The sequence below is a fragment of the Eublepharis macularius genome, chromosome 10, assembly GCF_028583425.1.
Source record: "Eublepharis macularius isolate TG4126 chromosome 10, MPM_Emac_v1.0, whole genome shotgun sequence".
Lineage (NCBI taxonomy): Eukaryota > Metazoa > Chordata > Lepidosauria > Squamata > Eublepharidae > Eublepharis > Eublepharis macularius.
The window spans coordinates 4,941,105-4,961,419 of record NC_072799.1 but is presented as its reverse complement, the minus strand read 5'-3'; the positions used below and the strand labels follow the sequence as shown (position 1 = coordinate 4,961,419).

General features: G+C 47.2%; 1 protein-coding gene across 2 annotated transcripts in view; it reads left to right on the top strand.

Moving 5' to 3' along the window:
- Positions 1–20,315, top strand: part of ATRN (attractin) — a 220,333-nt gene that overhangs the window by 143,798 nt on the left and 56,220 nt on the right. The window contains exons 25-26 of one of the 2 annotated variants that reach the window (XM_054990040.1): positions 13,153–13,214; positions 15,724–17,594. In XM_054990040.1, the coding sequence (XP_054846015.1) occupies positions 13,153–13,214; positions 15,724–15,748 (87 nt within the window). In that variant the 3' untranslated portion in view covers positions 15,749–17,594. Of the gene's footprint in view, positions 1–13,152; positions 13,215–15,723; positions 17,595–20,315 lie in introns of those variants that run through there. The other variant, XM_054990039.1, reaches the window with a different exon arrangement.

Here is a 20,315-nt window from a genome sequence, read left to right as displayed (position 1 = left end):
GTAGGATTGGAGATCCCTGAGCCCTTATATCCCAGTCAGACAGTCACAGTCAGACAGCGGGAGGGGTGTTGTAAAGAAGGGAGTCAGAATGCAAAGGTGTACAGTGCAAAATGTAATCAGTTTGATTAGAGCATGGGAGAAATGCTTGGGGCTTATGAGATGTCGAACGTTCGCATCTGCAGTGGGAAAAGAAACCTACATCCCTATTGAGGCCTGGGGGTAGGGCCCATTGTTCTGAATATTTGTGGACAAACGCAACCCAGCTACCTACCTCATAGCTGTGCGGAATATCAGAAGTGCCTTGGGTCAGCCACTACCCTGAATGGGGCAGTAATCTGTCTAGAAGAGTGGTATATAAGCGCAGTTGTTATTATTATTATTATTTGGGCCAAGACTGCCTGATCTCAGAGAGCTCAGAGAAGAACGTGGGCACAGTTGGCTTCTCTCTGTCTCTTTTTTAGCCTCAAAGCCCTGCTGCAGCTTGTGAGCCCATTAGAGGGACAGAGGAAGTAACTGAACACCAAATCCTCCTCATTCATTTTTCTAAACCACCTTTCCCCAAAACAAACAAGTAAACCCCAGCACAACATGCAGAAAAATCAGAATTGTGTGTGTGTGTGTGTGTAATAGAGGTGTTGAAATCTCAAAATTATGTATAAAACTACAGCAGCATAGTATGGCGTGACAATAGAAAGAAAATAGAGCAGCGGCCACCCTAGAACAAACCACCCATCCAGGCAAGCAGGTAAAAACCATCAATCAGAGAGACAATGAAAATCAATCAAGGGTCTGACAGGACATAAATGTCTTCACTTATCACTGAAAGCTAGAAAACGACCCAGATCAGGCGCCTTGACGAGTGGGGATTTCTGTACTGCAGTACCATCAAGCAAAAGACCTGCTTCAGGGGTGCCCCACAGATTTTCCCTTCCACGGAAATCAAGCGTGGAAAAAGAGCTTATGAGCAGATCGTAGTAACTGGAGAGTGTCAGAGCCCTGGAGCCTGCCGAGACCCCCATGCGTGCGGTTCACTTCTCACCCTTGGACAAGGGGTGGGTGGGTGCATGTGTCCAGCCGGTAGGCATGGCGCACGTTAACCCTTAGGTGCAGCCTAAAAGAGGTCTAAGCCAGTGGCTGCTTTGAATTTTGCTCTGCTTTTGGGGTTCCCAACAAGAAAGGACCCCAGAGTGGATTTGGGACCACAGGAAACGTCTTCAGCTGCACCGTGTCTTTTCACAATGGCCCATGCAGGGAGGCCGGCATAGCTGTGGCCTGCTGAATGCAGAGGAGATGTCGGCCTTGCCCCAACCAGGGAAGGGCTGTTGCTCAGTGGAAGAATCTCTGCTAGCGGTGGATCAATCCAGATCGGTGTATCATTGATACCATACAAATTTGGTGTCCCTGAAATCCTGGTCAGATTCTCTTACCTGGTTTCAAAATAAAAAAGAGTCCAGTAGCACCTTTAAGACTAACCAATTTTATTTTAGCATAAGCTTTCGAGAATCAAGTTCTCTTCGTCAGATGCCTGATACAGAGACTGGTCAAACACAGAAGAGCAGAGGGAAGAGGCAATTAGGGGGGGAGGGGGAGGGAGCAACCCAAACATTCCTTTGCTAGTATATGTAAACATCTCCTTTTGGTGTGTGTATCAGTTGGCTTCAAAGGAGTTTGCCCTGTTAGTTTGTAGAAGCCAAACAGCTAGACCATCCAATTCCAATGTAGTATGGGCCTTCGATAACCACAGCTCTCCCTGCCAGATGCATCTGACAAAGAGATCTGTGGTTCCCGAAAGCCCACGCCAGGTACCACTGAGCTCCCCCAGACCACACCTCTGTAAAGGAAATCTGTTACCTGTGGTAATGTGATAACCATTCATAGTCCCTATTCAGTCCCAGCTTGACAGAGTCAAATTTGCATATGAATTCCAGTTCAGCAGCCTCCCGTTGGATTTTGTTTTTGAAAGGTTTCTGTTGAACTACAGTGACCTTTAAGTCTTTGATGGAATGTCCTGGTAGGTTGAAGTGTTCTCCCACTGGTTTCTGGACGTTTCCATTTCTAATGTCAGATTTGTGTCCATTTATTCTTTTGCGTAGAGGTTGGCTGGTTTGTCCAATGTACAGAGCAGAAGGACATTGTTGGCACATGAGGGCATATATCAGATTGGAGGATGAGCAGCTGTAAGAGCCAGAGACAGTGTAGTTGATGCCATTGGGTCCTGTAATTGTATTCCCTGGGTAGATATAGGGGCAGAGCTGGCATCTGGGTCTGTTGCAGGGCCTGGTACCTGTGCTGGTGACTCTGCTGGCTGATTCATGGTTGTGAGTGAGAAGTCGTTTAAGGTTGGGGGGCTGTCTGTAGGCAAGGAAAGGTCTTCCACCCAGGGCTTCTGAGAGAGAGGTATCATTTTCCAGGATGGGTTGTAGCTCACTGATGATACGTTGGATGGGTTTGAGCTGGGAGCTATAGGTGACAACCAGTGGTGTTCTGTTGTTAGTTCCTTTAGGTTTGTCCTGGAGTAGGCTGTTTCTGGGTACTAGTCTGGCCCTGTTGATTTGTTTCTTCACTTCATTTGGTGGGTACTGTAGTCCCAAAAATGCTTGTTGTAAATCTCTTAAGTGCGAGTCTCGGTCGAGAGCATTGGAGCAGATACGGTTGTAACGTAAGGCTTGGCTGTAGACAATAGACCGAGTGGTATGTTTAGGGTGGTAGCTGGAGGCATGCAGATATGAGTATCGGTCTGTTGGTTTCCGGTATAAAGTGGTATTTATTCGTCCATTATGTAGTTGTACAGTGGTGTCCAGGAAGTGTACCTGTTGTGTAGAGTGGTCCAGGCTTAGGTTGATAGTTGTTAGGGATTAGAGAATCTCAGATTTATCTGGCCGTTATTCCCCATGGGGGAGGCTGTCTGCAGGGCCGGGGGAGCATTTGTTCAGCAAACTCCACCAAATTTGCAGGGAATTCTGCCCCTTCTTGTCCACTACAGACCCCCCCCCCCAAGTTTCAGGAAAAGGTGGGGCGGGAGGGGATCCACGGCCCTTGCCGAGAAAAGCAGGCAGCAGAGGCGGAACAGCAGCAAGCCCAGGGTGGTGGCGCAAAGCAGCTTGAAGCACCATCAGGGCAAGCTCAGTGGCAGGAGAATGGCGCAAGGCCAGCGGGGGACAGGAAGCAGTAGGCAGAGAGGCTGGGAGAGGAGCCAGCCAGGAGCATGGGAAGCTGCGAGGGCATGGGCAAGAGAGGCAGTCTTGCTTTCTTCCTCCACACGCCTGGAAATAAAAAAGCCAGCCTGCAGCAGAGTTTGCAGGATTCAACCAAATAAACTTGGTTTAATGTGGCCCATTCACGATCCAGGATCGTCTGTTTTGAACCAGCGTAGCTGGATTTGCCGGATCAGCAAAAAATCCAGCTAATTGATCGGTGTGCAAAAGCCAGATTGAACCCCCCAAGTCTCTGCCTGCATGCAGAATGTCCGCTCCCAGGTTCATCCTGGTATCTCTAGTTAGAAGGACCTGGTAGTCAGTGATGGGGAAGACTTCTACTTGAGAGCCTGGAGAGGCGCTGCCCGTCTGTGTAGGCTATACAGACCTTGATCGACCAAATTCAGTGCGAGGAAGCTTCGTGCGTATTCAGTCTTCACAGGCTTCAACTTCTATCCTGGTCTGGAGTTCTCTGGTCCCCAGAGCCAACCATAAACAAACATTTCTTCTGCTTAGTGCTAGGAGTGATCCTACTACTATGGACAGTAATAATGTGTGGGTTAGAGTTGCCAGTCCCACCGCTCTACCTCCTCGCCCCCGCTAACCTGGCCTGCAGGGCAGGCACCGGCCTCCCAGGAGTGTGCTCCTGGGCGGGGAGGCGCGCTCCCGTGGCCTGATCCAACCCAGATTAGGCTGCTGCATAGCATGGGAGTGTTCCCACGCTCCACAGCAGCCCATTCTAGGCCAATTTGGACCCGATCTGGGCTCATTGGGGCCCAATTCAGCCCTGATTGGGCTGCTGCGAAGTGTGGGAGCATTCCAACGCTCCACAACGGTCCATTCCAGGCCGTTTTGGGCCCGATGTGGGTGGATTTGGGCTGAATTTGGCCCGGATTGGACCACTGCAAAGCACAGGAGGGCTCCCGTGCTTTGCAGCAGCCCGATCCACACCAAATCGGGCCTGATTCGCCCCTTCCCGGCGGAGCATGGGAGTGCTCCCGGCCTGCACAATGGTGTCACTTCCTGGAATTAACGTTATCACATGGACTTGGGAGCGTGTATGCACATGCACGACAAACAGGTAGGTGCCGGGTCCCCCACCTCCCACTGGGAGGGGAGGGGGACCTGGCAACCCTAGTGTGGGTGTGTGTTCTTTAGTTGGCCTGCCTTCTATGTTTTCCCACTCTTCTACTTCTAGCCCCAAGTCCGTTCCGCTTCCGTCTGAGGTACTTTGCTTGTGATACCCTTTCTTTCTCCTACGAAGTCACTTTCCATAGGTGTAGCGTAGCATACGGGTTGAATGCAGACATTCTAAGTTCAGTCTTTGGCTTCTCTAGTTAAAGTTTGTTGGCATGACTGGAGAACGCTTATCTTTATCAGCTTGAGAGCTGCTGCTGATCGGAAACATCTAGGAAGGGAACATTTCTAGAAGTTTTCAAGTCATGGTACAAAAATAACAGTGAAAGAAGGACGTTTTGGGGAAATTGAACTATATGCTGTAATTCTTTTATCAACCCTAAGCTTATTTTCCTGTTTTAACGACATAATAATTTTCTTCCCTTCTCCCCACTAGGGAACATGCATGAATAACCCCTTCTTTGCTAGTTAACACTCACGTGTCTACGACTTGTTTAACGATTCCATCAAAGACGCAGTCAGAGCTCTCTTTACCCACCTTTGAACTCGCAGAAAGAGAGATACCATTGAGTTCTCAGGATTGCTGATCCATTTGATCAGCAGGTGAATTTTTCTCCCACAGAAGGAGCCTTCCCCGATACAGGAAGCTTGGAGGGTAGCTCCTCTTTCAGCAGAATGATGCGTGGGGTCCAGTCTAGTGTTCTTTGCCAGCAGCAGCAATGGCTTTGCTTAATTAATTACCATTTTTTAAACAATCGGGGGATTCAGACTAATGGGACTCATCGGCTTTTCAGTTCATTGGCTAGTACAAGTGTTAGTGTAGTTAAAAAAAAAATAAAGTAGACCCGCACTTTCTTTCTTGTCTGGGGAATAAAAGGATGAATTTGCAGCAAGAAGCAGCACACTGTCAACTGATAAGAAATGCCCCGTTTATCCATGCAACAAACTCCCCTTTTCAGATCTTCAGAACAAATACTTTGTTGGTGTAGTTCAGTCATTACAATCAGGCTGCTGTCTACCTTTCGAAGTAGATACAGCTCGCAAATTGCTGGATGCAGCCAGCACATGAGGAGAAAATGGAACAATGCACCAAAAAATAAGGGAAGGGAGGCGGAATTGTTAGCCGGCGCCTGGTATGTGAAGCAGCATCTGTAGTGATCCATTAATAGGTGCTTGTGTGACAACCCAAGAAAGGGACTGTCTCTCTCTCTCTCCTGCAGAAATGACTGAAGCGTTGAGAAATGTGCTCCCAGCAGAATACTTAAAAGAGGCAGCGGTAAAAAGATGCAACGAGCTGGTGCAGACTTCAGGTGTCAGGTCCACAGCTTGGCCCCTGGAAATTCTGCCCAAACAGCAAAAAGGAGAACTAGCTGGGGACACAGGCAGTCGAATGGAAAGCTGTTAGCCTACATCTGCAGTGCTTGTGTGATGCATTTTCCAGTCCCAGCCATGGTGGATCGGGCTGTCTAGTCCAAGGAGCCCCTCTAGTCCAGCACTGTGTTTCCCTCAGTCATGTTGTTGGGAAAGGTATAAGAAGTACCTGAACACAGCTCTCGTGTCTTTCTTGTCACCACCGCACTTGCTTCGGGCACTCAGTGAAATGCTACTGCCTGGCTGGAGCCATTGTGGTTAATAGCCCCTATATTGAGTCTGTTTGATGCTTAATTGTCCAAAATAGCGAAATCCCACCCACCCCCTATTCAGAGGGCCAGCGTGGTGGTCGGATCCTAGACCAGGATGCTGAACAGCCCAGTAACAGCCCAGTCCATAATCGTTTGTGTTACCTAGCAGAGCGCAGGAAAAAAATCCTCCTTCCCAGTTGCCCATGTGGCCACAGAAATTTTAACGCTCTTGAACCGTCTGTGCTCTCTTTCTCAAGCCTCCAGGGGAAACAACAAATTGCTGTTAGATCTTCCCATAGAAAGCAGACTTACCTGCGTGGATTTGTGAACACTAGAGCAGAAAACTTTGGCTCTGCTTGCTTTTTTATTGTGGTTGGATATGTTATTATGTTGTTGGATTTCTTAAACATGGTGCAAGCCCCCTTGAATGCCCTACTTGGGGCAGGATGGTAACTCTCCTTCCCTCCCTGCAAACACGCCCTGGAATTGGTTGCGTAGGAGAGACGAGGGCCGATTCCAGACGGCCCTCCGCATCCCGAAACGTTGCACGTTGTTGCGCGGAAAACGTGAAATATTGCGTTTTCTTGCGCGAGTTTTGCGTGAGGTTGTGCAAAACTCGCGCGAGAAAATGTGATATTTCGTGTTTTCCGCGCGACAACGCGCAACATTTTGGGATGCGGAGGGCCGTCTGGAATCGGCCAAGGATTGGGTCTGTTGATGCCACATCGTGGCTTTTAGATAGTGGAGCTTTTTGTGCCTATAGGAAATGTTTGCCTTAAGAAAAGGCAAGAGTCTCAAATCTGTGAATGCAATGAACCTTTGGTAGTTACGGGAGCCCGTAGAGCTGCTGAAGCATAGGGTTTAAGTGGTTGGGTTGCAAATCAGCAGTCTGCAGGTTTGACTCCCAGTACTTCCACGAGTTCAGTCGGTGGCCTTGGGTCAGCCACTCCTCTCATCCCAGCTCCCCAGCTGTGTTGTGAGGATAATAATAACACTGACTTTGTTAAATGCAAAAAAACCTGAACAGTTGCCAAGTTGGAAATCTTGGAAATAATGGGCTGCCATCTTGGATTGATGGACCTGTTTATTACGTTTTTAATGTAATATTTTAAAGTGCTGCTGGACTCGAATCTTGCTCTTACAGTTGCCATCTGGTGCAGTGGCCCTTACAGCATCCAGAAAATAGCAGTGCTTCAGACATAGGCCTTGCAACCTTCGTGCCGGGGCCTTGGGGTGTGTTTTGTCAGGAGAGGCAAATGCTGTGTTGTAGACTTTTTTTCTTTTGAATTTCTCTTGTGGTTATGCTTTTTGCTGGTTACTAGTTAGGTTCCAGGTCTGGTTCTGGCAACTGCTGTTATACATTTAAACACACCGTGCGTGGCCTGCCTGCTTGGGATTGCCTCCGTATGCCACGTGTGCTCAGGCAGGAAGGCTCCAGTTCTTGTCCCTTCTCGATGCACAAGTCTTCAGTAAAGGCCTCGTTCATGTTCTCATCGCCAAGAATGGTAGATGGTGATGGAGGGCAGGGCCTTTTCTGTGATAGCCCCGGGCCTGTGACGCTCCTTGGATAGGTAAATACATCATTCCCCAACCCTGATAGTGTTCGATAGTGTATGACCCTTTATTATAATGGTCTTAGGGTGGTTTTTATTATTTCACCTGAATTCCTGTTGATGTTGTATGGTGTTTGTCGCTGATTTGATTTGTGCTCGCTAAAAAGAAAAGAACATGGAAGGGTTAAAATAGATCAGACCATTTCTCTTGCACAAAGTTTGGTAACAGAAAACTATGACGGCTGGCCTACAAGGCCCGTTCTAGCATCTCTGTTGCTAAGCGGCAGATAATTCAAACCAGCTTTGTTGAACAAACAGACATGAGCTCCAAGAGGAGGGGCTGTTTTTATTATAAAGGGTTTTCAGGAAGTATTCTTGAACTCCAATCCTCGTTAGCTCTGGAAATTTGTGAATTTCAAAGATAGATCAACAGAAACATATAAAAGACTCCCCCCCCCCTTATGTGAAGCCTACCTAAATGCAGTGAACAGGACTGCTGGAATGGGAAAAGTTTTCATGAATAGTTAGGGTAACTACCTCGAAGCAATTAGTAAGGGTTTGATCAGGACCTTTTCAACGTGTTTGTGCTTCCACATTGGGAACAGTCGATTGGCAAAAATGTTAGCAGAGTACGGATGTGTCATCTCTTTCCCCCACTTTCCTTTAACAATTGCCGAGGGGCATTCAGGAGGTCAGAATTCCCACTCTGGGAAGCAACTCTCTTGCTTCCAGATGATGGAGAAGGTAGAAGTCAGAGATCTGGTCTGTTTCCACTCATTTTTATCCTGTCTTTTCTCCAAAACATTCAGATTTTGTAAGGAAGTTTCAGGACAGTGCATATCATTTCCCAGAGTGATTTTCCTGGGGGCAGAGTGTTTGGATTATATATTTTTAAAGAGGTACTATTCATGCAAGCGAAGTATTTATTCTGTTCCCACCTGCTAGGGCACCCCCTTCTCTTCCCTGATACACAGCCAGGACCACGTGTACTTGCACATAATTCGGCACTCAGGCAGTCCAGATTGTGCGCTAAAAAAAGCCGACTTCCGCAACCTGTACAAATTATTCAGAGTGAACGAACACACACAACTTTACCCCCTCCTTATTCTGCTCTTTTGGTTGTGACTGAACAAGAAAAAACACTGAAACCCCTCAGACTAAAAAAAATATTACTTGGTCTTTTTGGTCTGCTGAGATGCCAGCAGGCCTTGCCAACACACTTTAAAGCGTTTACTCTCAGTCATGAGGGCTAGAATTGTTTTTTAAAAAGCAGATTATTTCTCAGGAATTTTGTATTTTCTGTGCGTTCCTGTAGAATCACGGCACACGTGGCTGTTCTCGTGCTTCAGGGCCATAACTTTTCTCTGAATCCTTCAGTTATTGCCTGAAGCGGCATCTCCTATCCAGGCCCTCTCCCACAAACTATCTCCCACAAAATATATTGCAGGACCGCCTCTCGCCCCAGAGGGCACTTTGTTCTGCCGACAAACACCTTCTGGTGATCCCTGGCGCCAAGGACGTTCACCTAGCCTTAACCGGGGCCAGGGCCTTTTTGGCCTTGGCTGCAGCCTGGTGGAACTCTCTCTCCATCGAGACTAGGGCCCTGTGGGACTTGTTACAGTTCCACCGGGCCTGTAAGATGGTGATGTTCCGCCAGACCTACGGTGGTGGTTGAGGCGTGGGCAAACTGCCCGGTTGGCCTCTCTGCTGTGGCCTTTGGCCTGCCTGTTCTACATTCTGGCGACCTGCCTGCCCTACCTCCATGATACTGGTGTGCGGGATGCATTAGGGTGCATCTTAGATTGTGGTTTTAACTTCTGTATTGGAATTATGAAATTGTGTTTTTTATCTTTGATTGTGTATCGTTTTAATTTATTGTACTATATAATGTTGTAACCTGCGCTGAGCCTGTTTGTGGGGAGGGCGGGCAAGAAATCTAGTAAGTTAAATTAAATTAATCAGTCAGTGGCCCTCCAAAATCATGGCTTGAGCGGCTTAGGGAATGGAGGCCACCTGAAGGCAGAACAGCCGTCCTGTTTCTTTTTGTGATGCGTTAAATGATATTGCATCTGATTTCTCTCATGCAGTTGGTGCATATGAGGCATAGAGAGGCAATTTCAGCCCTTGGTGGTGGTATACTTTTTCCCCCCCTGGTGAAATCTCAAGTGATCACATTGCTCTGCCCTTCTCAGCCAAAACATGGCTGGAAGTGGTACGAAGGTGTTGAGGACCATTAGAACGAAGCCAAGAAGAAGACAGTCTAACCTCTTTGGGAGGAGCAGAATGCCTGACCGCTCCAGAGGCACTTTCGAGAGCTACCTCTTGTACTTTACCTGTTGGACTGTGTAACGAAATGGTTGCCAAGGGTGAAATGAGTGCTGGTTGCAGTTAATCTGTCTTAAAGGGAAAAAAATGTTCCCCGTGAGGTTTAATGGGCTGTAGGGCCAGGGAGGGGCCTGCAGGAGTCTTGGTGTGGGACGCCCTTCTTCCTGGACTACAACTCCCAGCTGCCCCGGGCCAAGAAAGGGCGGGAAAAATAAGGGGCGGAGCAGCCTCCAGGGAAATACCCAGCCCATCCTGAGGAGAAAAAGAGTCGCCTTCTTGGTTGAAGAAGAAGAGGCTCCTGCTGCTGGGTGAAACCCGGGTGCCTGGGCCCTAAATGTGGAGGGCTTGGGAGGCAGCAGAAAGGAAATAAAAAGAGTGAACCTTCCCTCAGACCACCAGCCCCTTAAGGTAGAGTAGGGGACAGTGTGGTAGGGAAAGCAGACGGCGGTTCTCCTCAGTTTGATTTTCTGCCCTATGAGCTCTGAACAGGGGGGTCTACCCCTATGTGTGGTGCCTTTACCTGCTTTATATATAGTGCTCTGTATATAGTTATTAAATTACACTTTTTTGAATATAAAGAACCTTGTGGTGCTCTGACTATGTAAGCTCCCCCACTTGGCACGCTACAGGGAGGGAGGGAGCCTGGGAGAAACTGATACAGCTAGACCTTGGTGGGTTGCCAATTCTCCAGGGCCCAACCAAAGATTGGGTAATACACTTCCCAGTACAGAAATTCAGCCAGAGGGGGTCTCACTGCCCCTCAGTCAGGCGGTGTACAAATCAGTGAGTGGTGGCAGCGACGAAGAGGGTGAACCATGCCCACCAGGGACGGTGGGAGGCTGATAGCGGGGCTAGCAGGCCATTGACGGCGGCTCAGTTGCCCGGACTGAGAGCCAGTGCCCGTTCCGCCACAGACTGTATCAGCCTGTCCCAGCGAGTCTGCTGGGGAAATCCCGTAGTGGTTGGCCTCTGCTGAGGGGTCGGCCAATGTCTGGGTGATTTGGAACTGGCGTAAGACCGTGACCGTCCGCTCCGAGGCGTTACGTTCGTCACACCTGTCAGTTCATAAAACGTATAAAAACAGGGTATCTTGTGAAAAGGTGAAGATGTTCTGCAGGTTCAGATCGCTTCAAGGTTTTTACTCGATTAAATTTTTAACACATGTATTGAGGATTTGTTTTTGGAGTGCTGGGATCTCCTCCACTCCTTTTGAACCTCTGCAATATGAATTTTTCTTTTTACTGCTGATGCGCCCCCCCCCCCTCCATCCTGCAGAAGTGTCAGAGGTGCTATAAATAACTGTAATTGGGAAGAACATTTTTCGTAAACGCTGAATGGTTGTCTTTGTTGCCGGTTGTTAACAGTGCTTCACACTTGATTTTCTCCATCGAAAAAGGTGAAACCATCTGGACAAAAAAAGTATGTAGCAGTTATAGTGAGGTAAGACCAGGGAAGGTTGGCTTCAAATCCCCATTTGGCCATAAAAGTGGGGTTACCAACCTACAGGTGGGGCCTGGAGTTCTCAATGAGCTGCCTTCCCAAACTCCATTCTCTCCAGGTTCCGTTCCCTAATTTCCAGGAATTTTCCAGGCCAGAGTTACCAGGGCTATGTGAAGCTCACTGTATGATTTTTTGGGGGTCAGTTGCTCTCTCCAACCTACCCCACAAGATTTCCATGAGAATAAAATAGGAGTTCCATATATGCTACCCTCAGCTCCATAGAGGAAGGCTTGGATAAAAACACCCAATTTTTTAAAAAAGAAAAAGTTAGGAAGCCAGCCGTGGGTGTATCATCTTAAGATCAAGTGTGTTGTTCCAACTTATTTCCTGTGCAATGCATCATCCAAAGCCCGAACTAATTATCTTGATGATCTTTGACTTTGCTTGGAAAGTTATTTGAACAATTTTGGTTTTCAGTGAAAAGGTGAGCTCTTAGAATTCCAGCCTGGGCAGCTTTTCCCTACCCTCTGGAGTTTATTTGCCTTCATGCCTCGGAAACATTAGAGCTCAAGGAAATCGGGGAGAAGACAGAAACATTTCACACAAGGCGTGCACAGTGTATTTTTCTGTTTGTTTTCTCTCTGTCTGGAAGCCTTGGGGCTTTTGGTCTTGTGCGTCTCTGTGTGTTTTTTGTGCGGTGCATTAATTTGTTTTGGCGTTCCATTTTTCCGAAATGGACCAGAAAGTCTTGGAAGCTCTTTATGCGCTGCCAAATTCAAATGGATGGTTCTAGTGTCTAATTTGATGAATTTTACAGTATATACCAGTCTAATAACTTGCACGGTTTGCCTCTATGCCAGTGGTAGTGTTAGGTTACCGTTTCCTTTGTTGTAAATCAGTGTCTCGCCTACTGAAACAAAGCTGGAGCAGAAGGAGAAAGCCCAGAGTTAGTGTGTAGCTCGCTGACTTGGTAACGTAGGCTGGCTTCTGATTTTTTGAGCTACTCGCAAGGACCTGAGAATTCTCCATAGGATGGGTTGCGTAGGGCCTGAGATGGTTTGGAAGAGTGTTTCCATCCACCACCACCCCTCCCCTATGCTTCGGGTTGCTGCACTCCTGTGATGCTTTTACTGATAAAAACTAACAAAATCCAGGGCTGGGCCCCCATTAAAAACGCTTCTTAGTTGACCCCTTTTGGTACTATATCACATCTTTCCATTCCACATGTATATGTTTGGTCAGGAGGATTCAGAAGAACTCCAGGCTCAGATTTTCTGAGAGTATGGAGTATGTATTCTTATAAGAAACTGCCCTCCATGCATCTGACGAAGAGAACTGTGATTCTCGAAAGCTTATGCTACAATAAAATTGGTTAGTCTTAAAGGTGCTAGTGGACTCTTTTTGATTTTGCTACTACAGACTAACACGGCTAACTCCTCTATTCTTATAGGTGGTTGTTGTGGGTTTTCCGGGCTGTATTGCCGTGGTCTTGGCATTGTAGTTCCTGACGTTTCGCCAGCAGCTGTGAGGTGTAGCACCGAAAGACAGAGATCTCCCAGTGTCAAACTGAGAGATCTGAGAGTTTGAAACTGAGAGTTTGACACTGAGAGATCTCTGTCTTTCGGTGCTACACCTCTGAAGATGCCAGCCACAGCTGCTGGTGAAACGTCAGGAACTACAATGCCAAGACCACAGCAATACAGCCCGGAAAATCCACAGCAACCATCGTTCTCCAGCTGTGAAAGCCTTCAGCAATGTATTCTTATAGTTTGTTGTAGGATTATTTAATTGTCGCCTTAGCAGTGGAAGAGAGAATTCTGCGATGAGGGCTTCTGGCTTCTAACCATAAAGATTTCTGTTTTTGTGTTCCCTCTTTTGCAGATCGCATTTTCGCAGCACAGTAACTTTATGGACCTAGTGCAGTTCTTCGTCACCTTTTTCAGGTATGCTTTACCCTGAGCCAGTTAAAAATCTTCTCTTTTTGATCAGTAATAATTTAGAGCATGGTGATAACATCACCTTATATAGAAGAATATCAGTCGCCGCAGTGACCCTGAGGAGGGCAGAAAGGGGTGTATAAATTGTTTCAATAAACAAGAAGAGCAGTTTTGTTAATATGCATGGTACAACCCTTTCTGCAAATGTTGAATGTTGACCCTCCGAGGCTGGGTCTAGACGTGAGGTGGCTGGGTGCTGGGGCAACAAGAATCGCCTGCGTCCTCTTCCAGACTGCAAGTAATGGAATACATTTTCACAGTTCCCCTACATTATTAATAGCTGGTAAACGGAGAGCTCATATGCCGTGCAAAGGGCTGGGCTAGAAGCTTTCTCCCTGGCGTGCTAATCCTTAAGTCTCACAGACTTCTTTTTACCTGTATTAAGAACGTGCTCATCTCACCTGAACCACTCTGACATTGGTGTTCCACCTATTCAGTCACCTCGTTCTCTTCTGTGTATATTTGGCTTTGAACAGTAGAACTTCTTATTTGAAATGTGATACTGGAGGAGAGTTTTGCAGATACCGTGGACAGCCAAAAAGACAAATAAGTGGGTTCTAGATCAAACCTAGCCTGAATTCTCCCTAGAAGCTAAAATGACAAAACTGAGGCTAACGGACTTTGGTCACATTATGAGAAGACAAGATTCTCTGGAAAAGTCAATGATGCTAGGAAAAGTGGAAGGCAGTGGGAAAAGAGGAAGACCTAAAATGAGATGGCTTGACTCAATAAAAGAAGCCACGGCTTCCAGTTTGTAGGATTTGAGCAAGTCTGTTAATGATAGGATGTTTTGGAGGTCTTTCTTTCATATGGCTGCCATAGGTCAGAGGAAACTTGATGGTACATGACACACATATTAAGAATGTGGTCACCTCATCTGAACCACTCTGACATTGGTGTTCTGCCTATTCAGTCACCTCATTCTCTTCTGTGTGTATTTGGCTTTGAGTAGTCAAACTTCAACCCCTCACTTTACTCATTCGTTTTAACGTATATCTCTCCCTGTCTTTCCCCTCTATGTGGTGGCTTGAATTTTGGTACCCCCTTTCCATCAGTGGCACATAATCTTTTCCTGTTCTTGGGGCTGAGGGCTTTTTCCCTGGGATCCTCTTGTCCCAAGCTGAGTCAGCAGGCAAGCAGTATGGGAAAAGATGTTGAAATTGTGGGAATAAAGCATACTGACATTGAATTATCATGAAGGTGAAGGGCCCAGCAGTATAAATTAAAAAAAAGTATGATGTGCGTGATTCCTAATTATGATGTAAAAAATGCTTTGATCGTGCCTGAACAGAATAGCCTAAGCAAGCCTATGAGATGGCCCCATAATTTGTGTGCGCTGGAGTGACAAGCTGTAAGCAAGCTGTGGGGCTGAGTCAAATTGATAACGGTGAAAATTAAGAAGCTAACACTGTGTAAGGGATAAGCAAGTTGAATAATGGAGAACTGACGTGGTATCAGGTCCTTCGCTACTGACCAATCAGGAGAAGAGACGCTATTGAGGTGGTCGTAGAATAATAACAGTAATAACAGAATGCTTATATACTGTTCTTCTAGACAATTCGTACCAGCTCAGGGTGGTGAACGTAGCCAGTGTTATTATTTCCCCCCAACACAGCTGGGGCTGAGAGGAGTGGCGAACCCAAGGCCACCTGCTGAGCTCATGACAGTCGTGGAAGTCAAACCAGCAGAGTGCTAGTTCGCAGCCCAACTACTTAGCCACCGTGCTATAGCAACTCTTTTAATAACTGCACTTACATACTACCATTCTGGACAGATTGCCCACTTAAAGCACTGAACAAAGTCTATTACTATCCCCACAACACAGCTGGGACTGAGAGGGGTGGCATGCCCAAGGCGACCTGCTAAGCTCATGGAAGTAGTGAGAGTCAAACCAGGAGAGTGCTGATTCGCATGCGAACCATGTATCCACTGTGCTATAGCACAGCATGGGACCAACAGCCCTTTTAGGGAGAACGGGTGTGGGAAAAGCTCAACTTTCAACAGAAGTGTTGGAAAAAAGGAAACACAAAGCAAGCATCTCTCCCCCTCCCCCCGTGTGTAGGGGGGTATAGAGGAACCCTCTATGAAGTCCATTATACCCCCATTTTGGATGCAGCTGGTTGGAAGAGAAGGAGATTGAGGTGTGGACTGTATCCTGACCTAGTTTGTAAGGAAAAGCTTCAGTGGCAGTGGTTATTGCAGGCCTGGCAGAGACCTGAAACCCCTTAAAGGGGGTGGGATTCATCAGCCATTAAAATGCAGGCTTTGGGGGAGCCACCCACACACCCACTCTGTGCCATTTCATGTGTGTTTGTGCGTGCATAAATATTTGTTCTTGACAGTGGCAGTGCGGCAAGTGAATGCCCAGTGAGAAGGGAGTTGCTTGTGTTCTTGTACTGATAACTGGAGTAAACATAATCAGGTCCCTCACGTTGGTTTGTTTGTACACACACAGAACCAATATTGACCTGTGGTGGTGACCAATGTTTGTGCACTGGCGGCTCCGGAGGAGGGGAAACGGAGAAATTATGACTGCTCCCAGATTCGGTTTAGAAATTTCAGAGTGAGATTTTGTCCCTCCGTTGGATTCCTCTCACCGTTCAGTTCTCATCTTTATTCACAAATGTTCTCCACTATCTTTTAACGCTGCCTTATTGCTTTGAGTTTTGCAGAGCTGTATTTCTGGCCATATTTGCATATTCTATATTTCTCTGATTTGCTTTCTCAACACATTTTGTTTAAAAAAAAACACCATTTTAGATGCAGGGCGTAACCATTTCCCTCTGTGCTGTTCTCCTGAAAGACGACTGCAGCCACCCCCAAGCTGCTTTTAGCCTTGGAGTCAACCCACCTGCATTGTACCTGGATTTTCCCCCTCCTACGGGAGTAAATAGCCGTCGGGGAGGGGAATTTTGACAGGGAAGACAGCACAAGAAGAACTGGTTAAACACTCTTCTTCCAATTCCCCAGCACTGAATTGGGTTAGCCCTGCCTCTTTGGGGCTCCTTTTTCACATTAAAAATAATTTGGGGCTAGGGTTGCTAGTCTCTGGGTGGCGGCTGGAGATCTCCCAGAATTACAACTGATCTCCAGCCGACAGATATCTGTTCCCCTGGAGAAAATGGCTGTTTTGGAGGGTGCAGTCTATGGCATTATACCCAGCGAGGCTCCTCCCTTCCCAAACCCCACCCTCTCCAGGCTCCACCCCCCCAAATCTCCAGGAATTTCCCAACCTGGAGCTGGCAACCCTATTTGGGGCCCTTAACTGAGTACACCTCTCCAGTGTAAATCTTCCAGGATACCGTAAGAGGCTAGGGTTGCCAGCCTCCAGGTGGTGGCTGGAGATCTCCTGGAATTACAGCTGGTTTCCAGGCCACAGAGATCAGTTCACCTGGAGAAAATGGCTACTTTGTGTGGTGGACTCTATGGAATTATGCCATGCCAAGGTCCTTTCCCCTCCCCAAACCGCACTTTCTCCAGGTTTTTCCAGGTTTCACCCTCCAGATCTCCAGGAATTTCCCAACTTGGAGTTGGCAACCCTATAAGAGGCTGAACAGGCCAGTTTCCCAATCTCCCATCTTATATTCCTCCCATTAACTGTTTTCAGCGTTCTTTCAGTCCCCTTCACTCTTCAGTTTGAGTCATATTTTCCTGCATACCTTAAGAGTCTGTCTGAGTACGTAAGACCCCCTAACTTCTCTGTGGATGATGTTATTTTTTTCCTGCAATGGCGTGAGCGACCTACTTTATTATTAGATTTTGACATCTTCCAAACAGTTCAAGGTGTTAACCTTGGTGTTTAAAGCTGTTCATGGACTGGGACCTGCAAACCTGCGGGACCGCCTCTTCCATTACATCCCCTGCAGGGTGTTGCACTCTGCAGACAAGCAACTCCTGGTGGTCCCCGGCCCAAAGGACATCCGTCTGGCCTCAACCAGGGCCAGGGCTTTTTCTGCCCTGGCCCCAGCCTGGTGGAACACTCTCCTGCTGGAGATCCGGGCCCTGAGGGACCTGTTACAGCTTCGCTGGGCCTGTAAAATGAAGATGTTCCGCTGGGCCTTCGGCTGAGTGCCAGCGGGTGTCCTCTTTCTTCCATCTAAGACCCCCACTTCTTCTGGGGCTGCCCTCGGCCATCTACTATACCTGTATATGGACTCCCAATATTTGTTTAAATAGCCTGCTCCTGGACTATTTTAATGATTTTTAAAAAATTACTATTGATATTATGTTTTTGTGATTTTAATGTATTTTTTTTTAATGTTGTTAGCTGCCCTGAGCCCATCTGTGGGGAGGGCGGGGTTTAAATCGAATAAAATAAAATAAATAATAATAATAAATTTAATGTTTCAGTTTCCTTTCCCTTGGCTACCTTTAAAAAAAAATCACTTCCATACAGCTTTGTTGCCAATCCCTTGCCATCCTGACTTTTCTCTCCCCCCCCGCCCCCAGCCTTTCTAAAACCTGTTTTCTCCCCAAGCCTTTTTCCTGAAATGGCTTGAGTCAGTTTTTTCACTAGTTTCTCATGTCTCCACCCACCTTGTCTTTTTGTTTCGGTGTGGAGCGTGTGGCGAACAAGGTTTTTAAAAACAATTTGCATACTAGTGCTATATTAAAACAGCAATATATTGCAAGTGTGCTAAATGAACCGGCATGGCCAGTCAGGATTAGACATGGGCACGAACAGAAAAAAACCTCGAACATGGTGTTCGTTGTTCATTGCCATCCACGAACAACGAACATTGATGAACATGATCTTGTTCATGAACATGTTTGTTGTTCGTTGTTCGTGGGGGCCAGCAGGCTCTCCTCCAGCCATCAAGATCCCTACTGCACCACTCCCAGAAACCCTACCTGAGCAGGCAGCAGGAAATGTACCAATAATAAATAATAGCTTGGCCCCAGAGCCTGGCAGCAGCCCTGGAACTTGAAGGGGTAGATTCCTACTGCACTACTCCCAGAAACCCTACCTGAGCAGGCAGCAGGAAATGTACCAATAATAAATAATAGCTTGGCCCAGAGCCTGGCAGCAGCCCTGAAACCTGAAGTGGTAGATCCCTATCCCACCACACACAAAGGAAATTCAAGCTCCAATGCACTCACCCTGTCTCTCTAACAGCAGCTGTCTCTCTCTGAAAGCCAGAGCTGGGAGCCCCCCTTCCCCCTGGTCTTTTCCTCTTGTAACAAATTTGGAGCTCTACACTTGGAAGGAAGACCTGCCCATCAAGCTAAATTGGGCTTAGATTGGGGTTTCCAGGACAACAGCAGGAGTTCAGACAGAGTTCAGACAATCCCTGCCTAAATTGCCAAGGGAATTGATTGCAGGTGCCAGACTGTCTGGCTTGATGAACAGCAACGAATGAGGCTTGCAACGCCCACCTGTTCGTTTAGGATGGGGCCTCACGAACAGCTTGTTCGCGAACAGCAGATTGGGCTCTTCGTGGCTTTTTTTTGTTCATATTGCTGTTCGTGCCCATCTCTAGTCAGAATATTGGAAGCAGTCAGGCAATCTTTTCTTCTCTGCCACCAAAAATATTCCTTGTAAGAGTGCACCTGAACACTGCCTGGATGCCATTTTCAAGCTGTGTGTGTACTGCATGTTGGTTCCTTCTCCTCATGCAATCTAAAGAGAAAGGCAAGCATGCAGCAGTATGTGGGGTCTGCTGAAGAGAAAGGGAAGCTATTGCCTTGTTATCGATGTGTGATGAACCCTGTACGGAAACCTCAGAAACCAACAAAAGGGACACCCACCAGCATGGCCCAGCACAATAACTGGTCTATTCAGGGCTTTTTTGGGGTGGTGGTACTTGCTGGTACTGAGTACTGACACTTTGGGTGGTGGTGGGGGTTCTCCTAAATCCTGAGGAGGGAATTGGTGAAAATCAGTGCAAATATACCTGTGAGTACTAGTACCTTTATTAGCCCCGTGGCGCAGAGTGGTAAGCTGCAGTACTGCAGTCCAAGCTCTGTTCACGACCTGAGTTCGATCCCGGCGGAAGCCGGTTTCAGGTAGCCGGCTCAAGGTTGACTCAGCCATAGGGACTGAGGTCGGTAAAATTAGTACTCCGTTTCCTGGGGGTAAAGTGTAGATGACTGGGGAAGGCAATGGCAAACCACCCCGTAAAAAGTCTGCCAAGAAAATGTCGTGATGCAACATCCCCCCATGGGTCAGTAATGACTCGGTGCTTGCACCTTTACCTTTACTAGTACCTTTAAAAAAAGCAGTGGCTTCATTCAGAAGTTAACCAGTAATGAATCACAAATCAGTATGCATCTACAAAAGCATTTCTTGAAATTATTGACCATTAACTGGTGGTGATTCCAAGGAAGAATTTGCCTCTGTATTAACCGTTAGTTCTCTCCCTCACCCACACTTTCTGCGAACAAAACTTATGCACAGTAATAATGAATATGATCTCGACATGAGTATAAATGCAGAAAATTCTTTCTTGATTAATAGAATGGGAAAAGAAAACAGCGTAAGGGTGCTTTGAAAAAACCCAGCAGTAACTTTCTGACGCGAGATCCTCTTTGTCCTGCAATCGGCCATGATCATAGCAAATGGTACAATTCACGGGTGGGCTTTGGGGGTGGTAGCCGATTAAGAAACACGGTGATGCAGCGTCTGTGCAAACAGTGTGCTTTCGATAGATTGCCCCATTGCAGCAGCACACGGGCGAAAATGAAGCCTGGGGGAAAAAACCCTCAAATTGAACAGGAAGGTAGGCCGCACACACAGGAAGTTCTACATAAAAACGCACAGTGTGGAACGATTGTCTCGAATGCGCTATGATCAGAGGTGCCCCGGAGGCAAGGAAAAACCAAATTGAGGCCACAGTCTGGAAGATGCAATAGACTCCATGATGATCAACAGCTAGAAAAATGCTAGGATGTGTCTGTGTTATACTGACTCTTCTAGAGGAGGTGAGGGAATTGACTTTCCAAGCCGATCAATCTAAGATCCTTCAATAGCGTACACTGAGGATTAAGTACAGGATCTTCGTTGTGCAAAGTACATGCGCTGCCACTGAGTGATGGTCCTTCCCCACA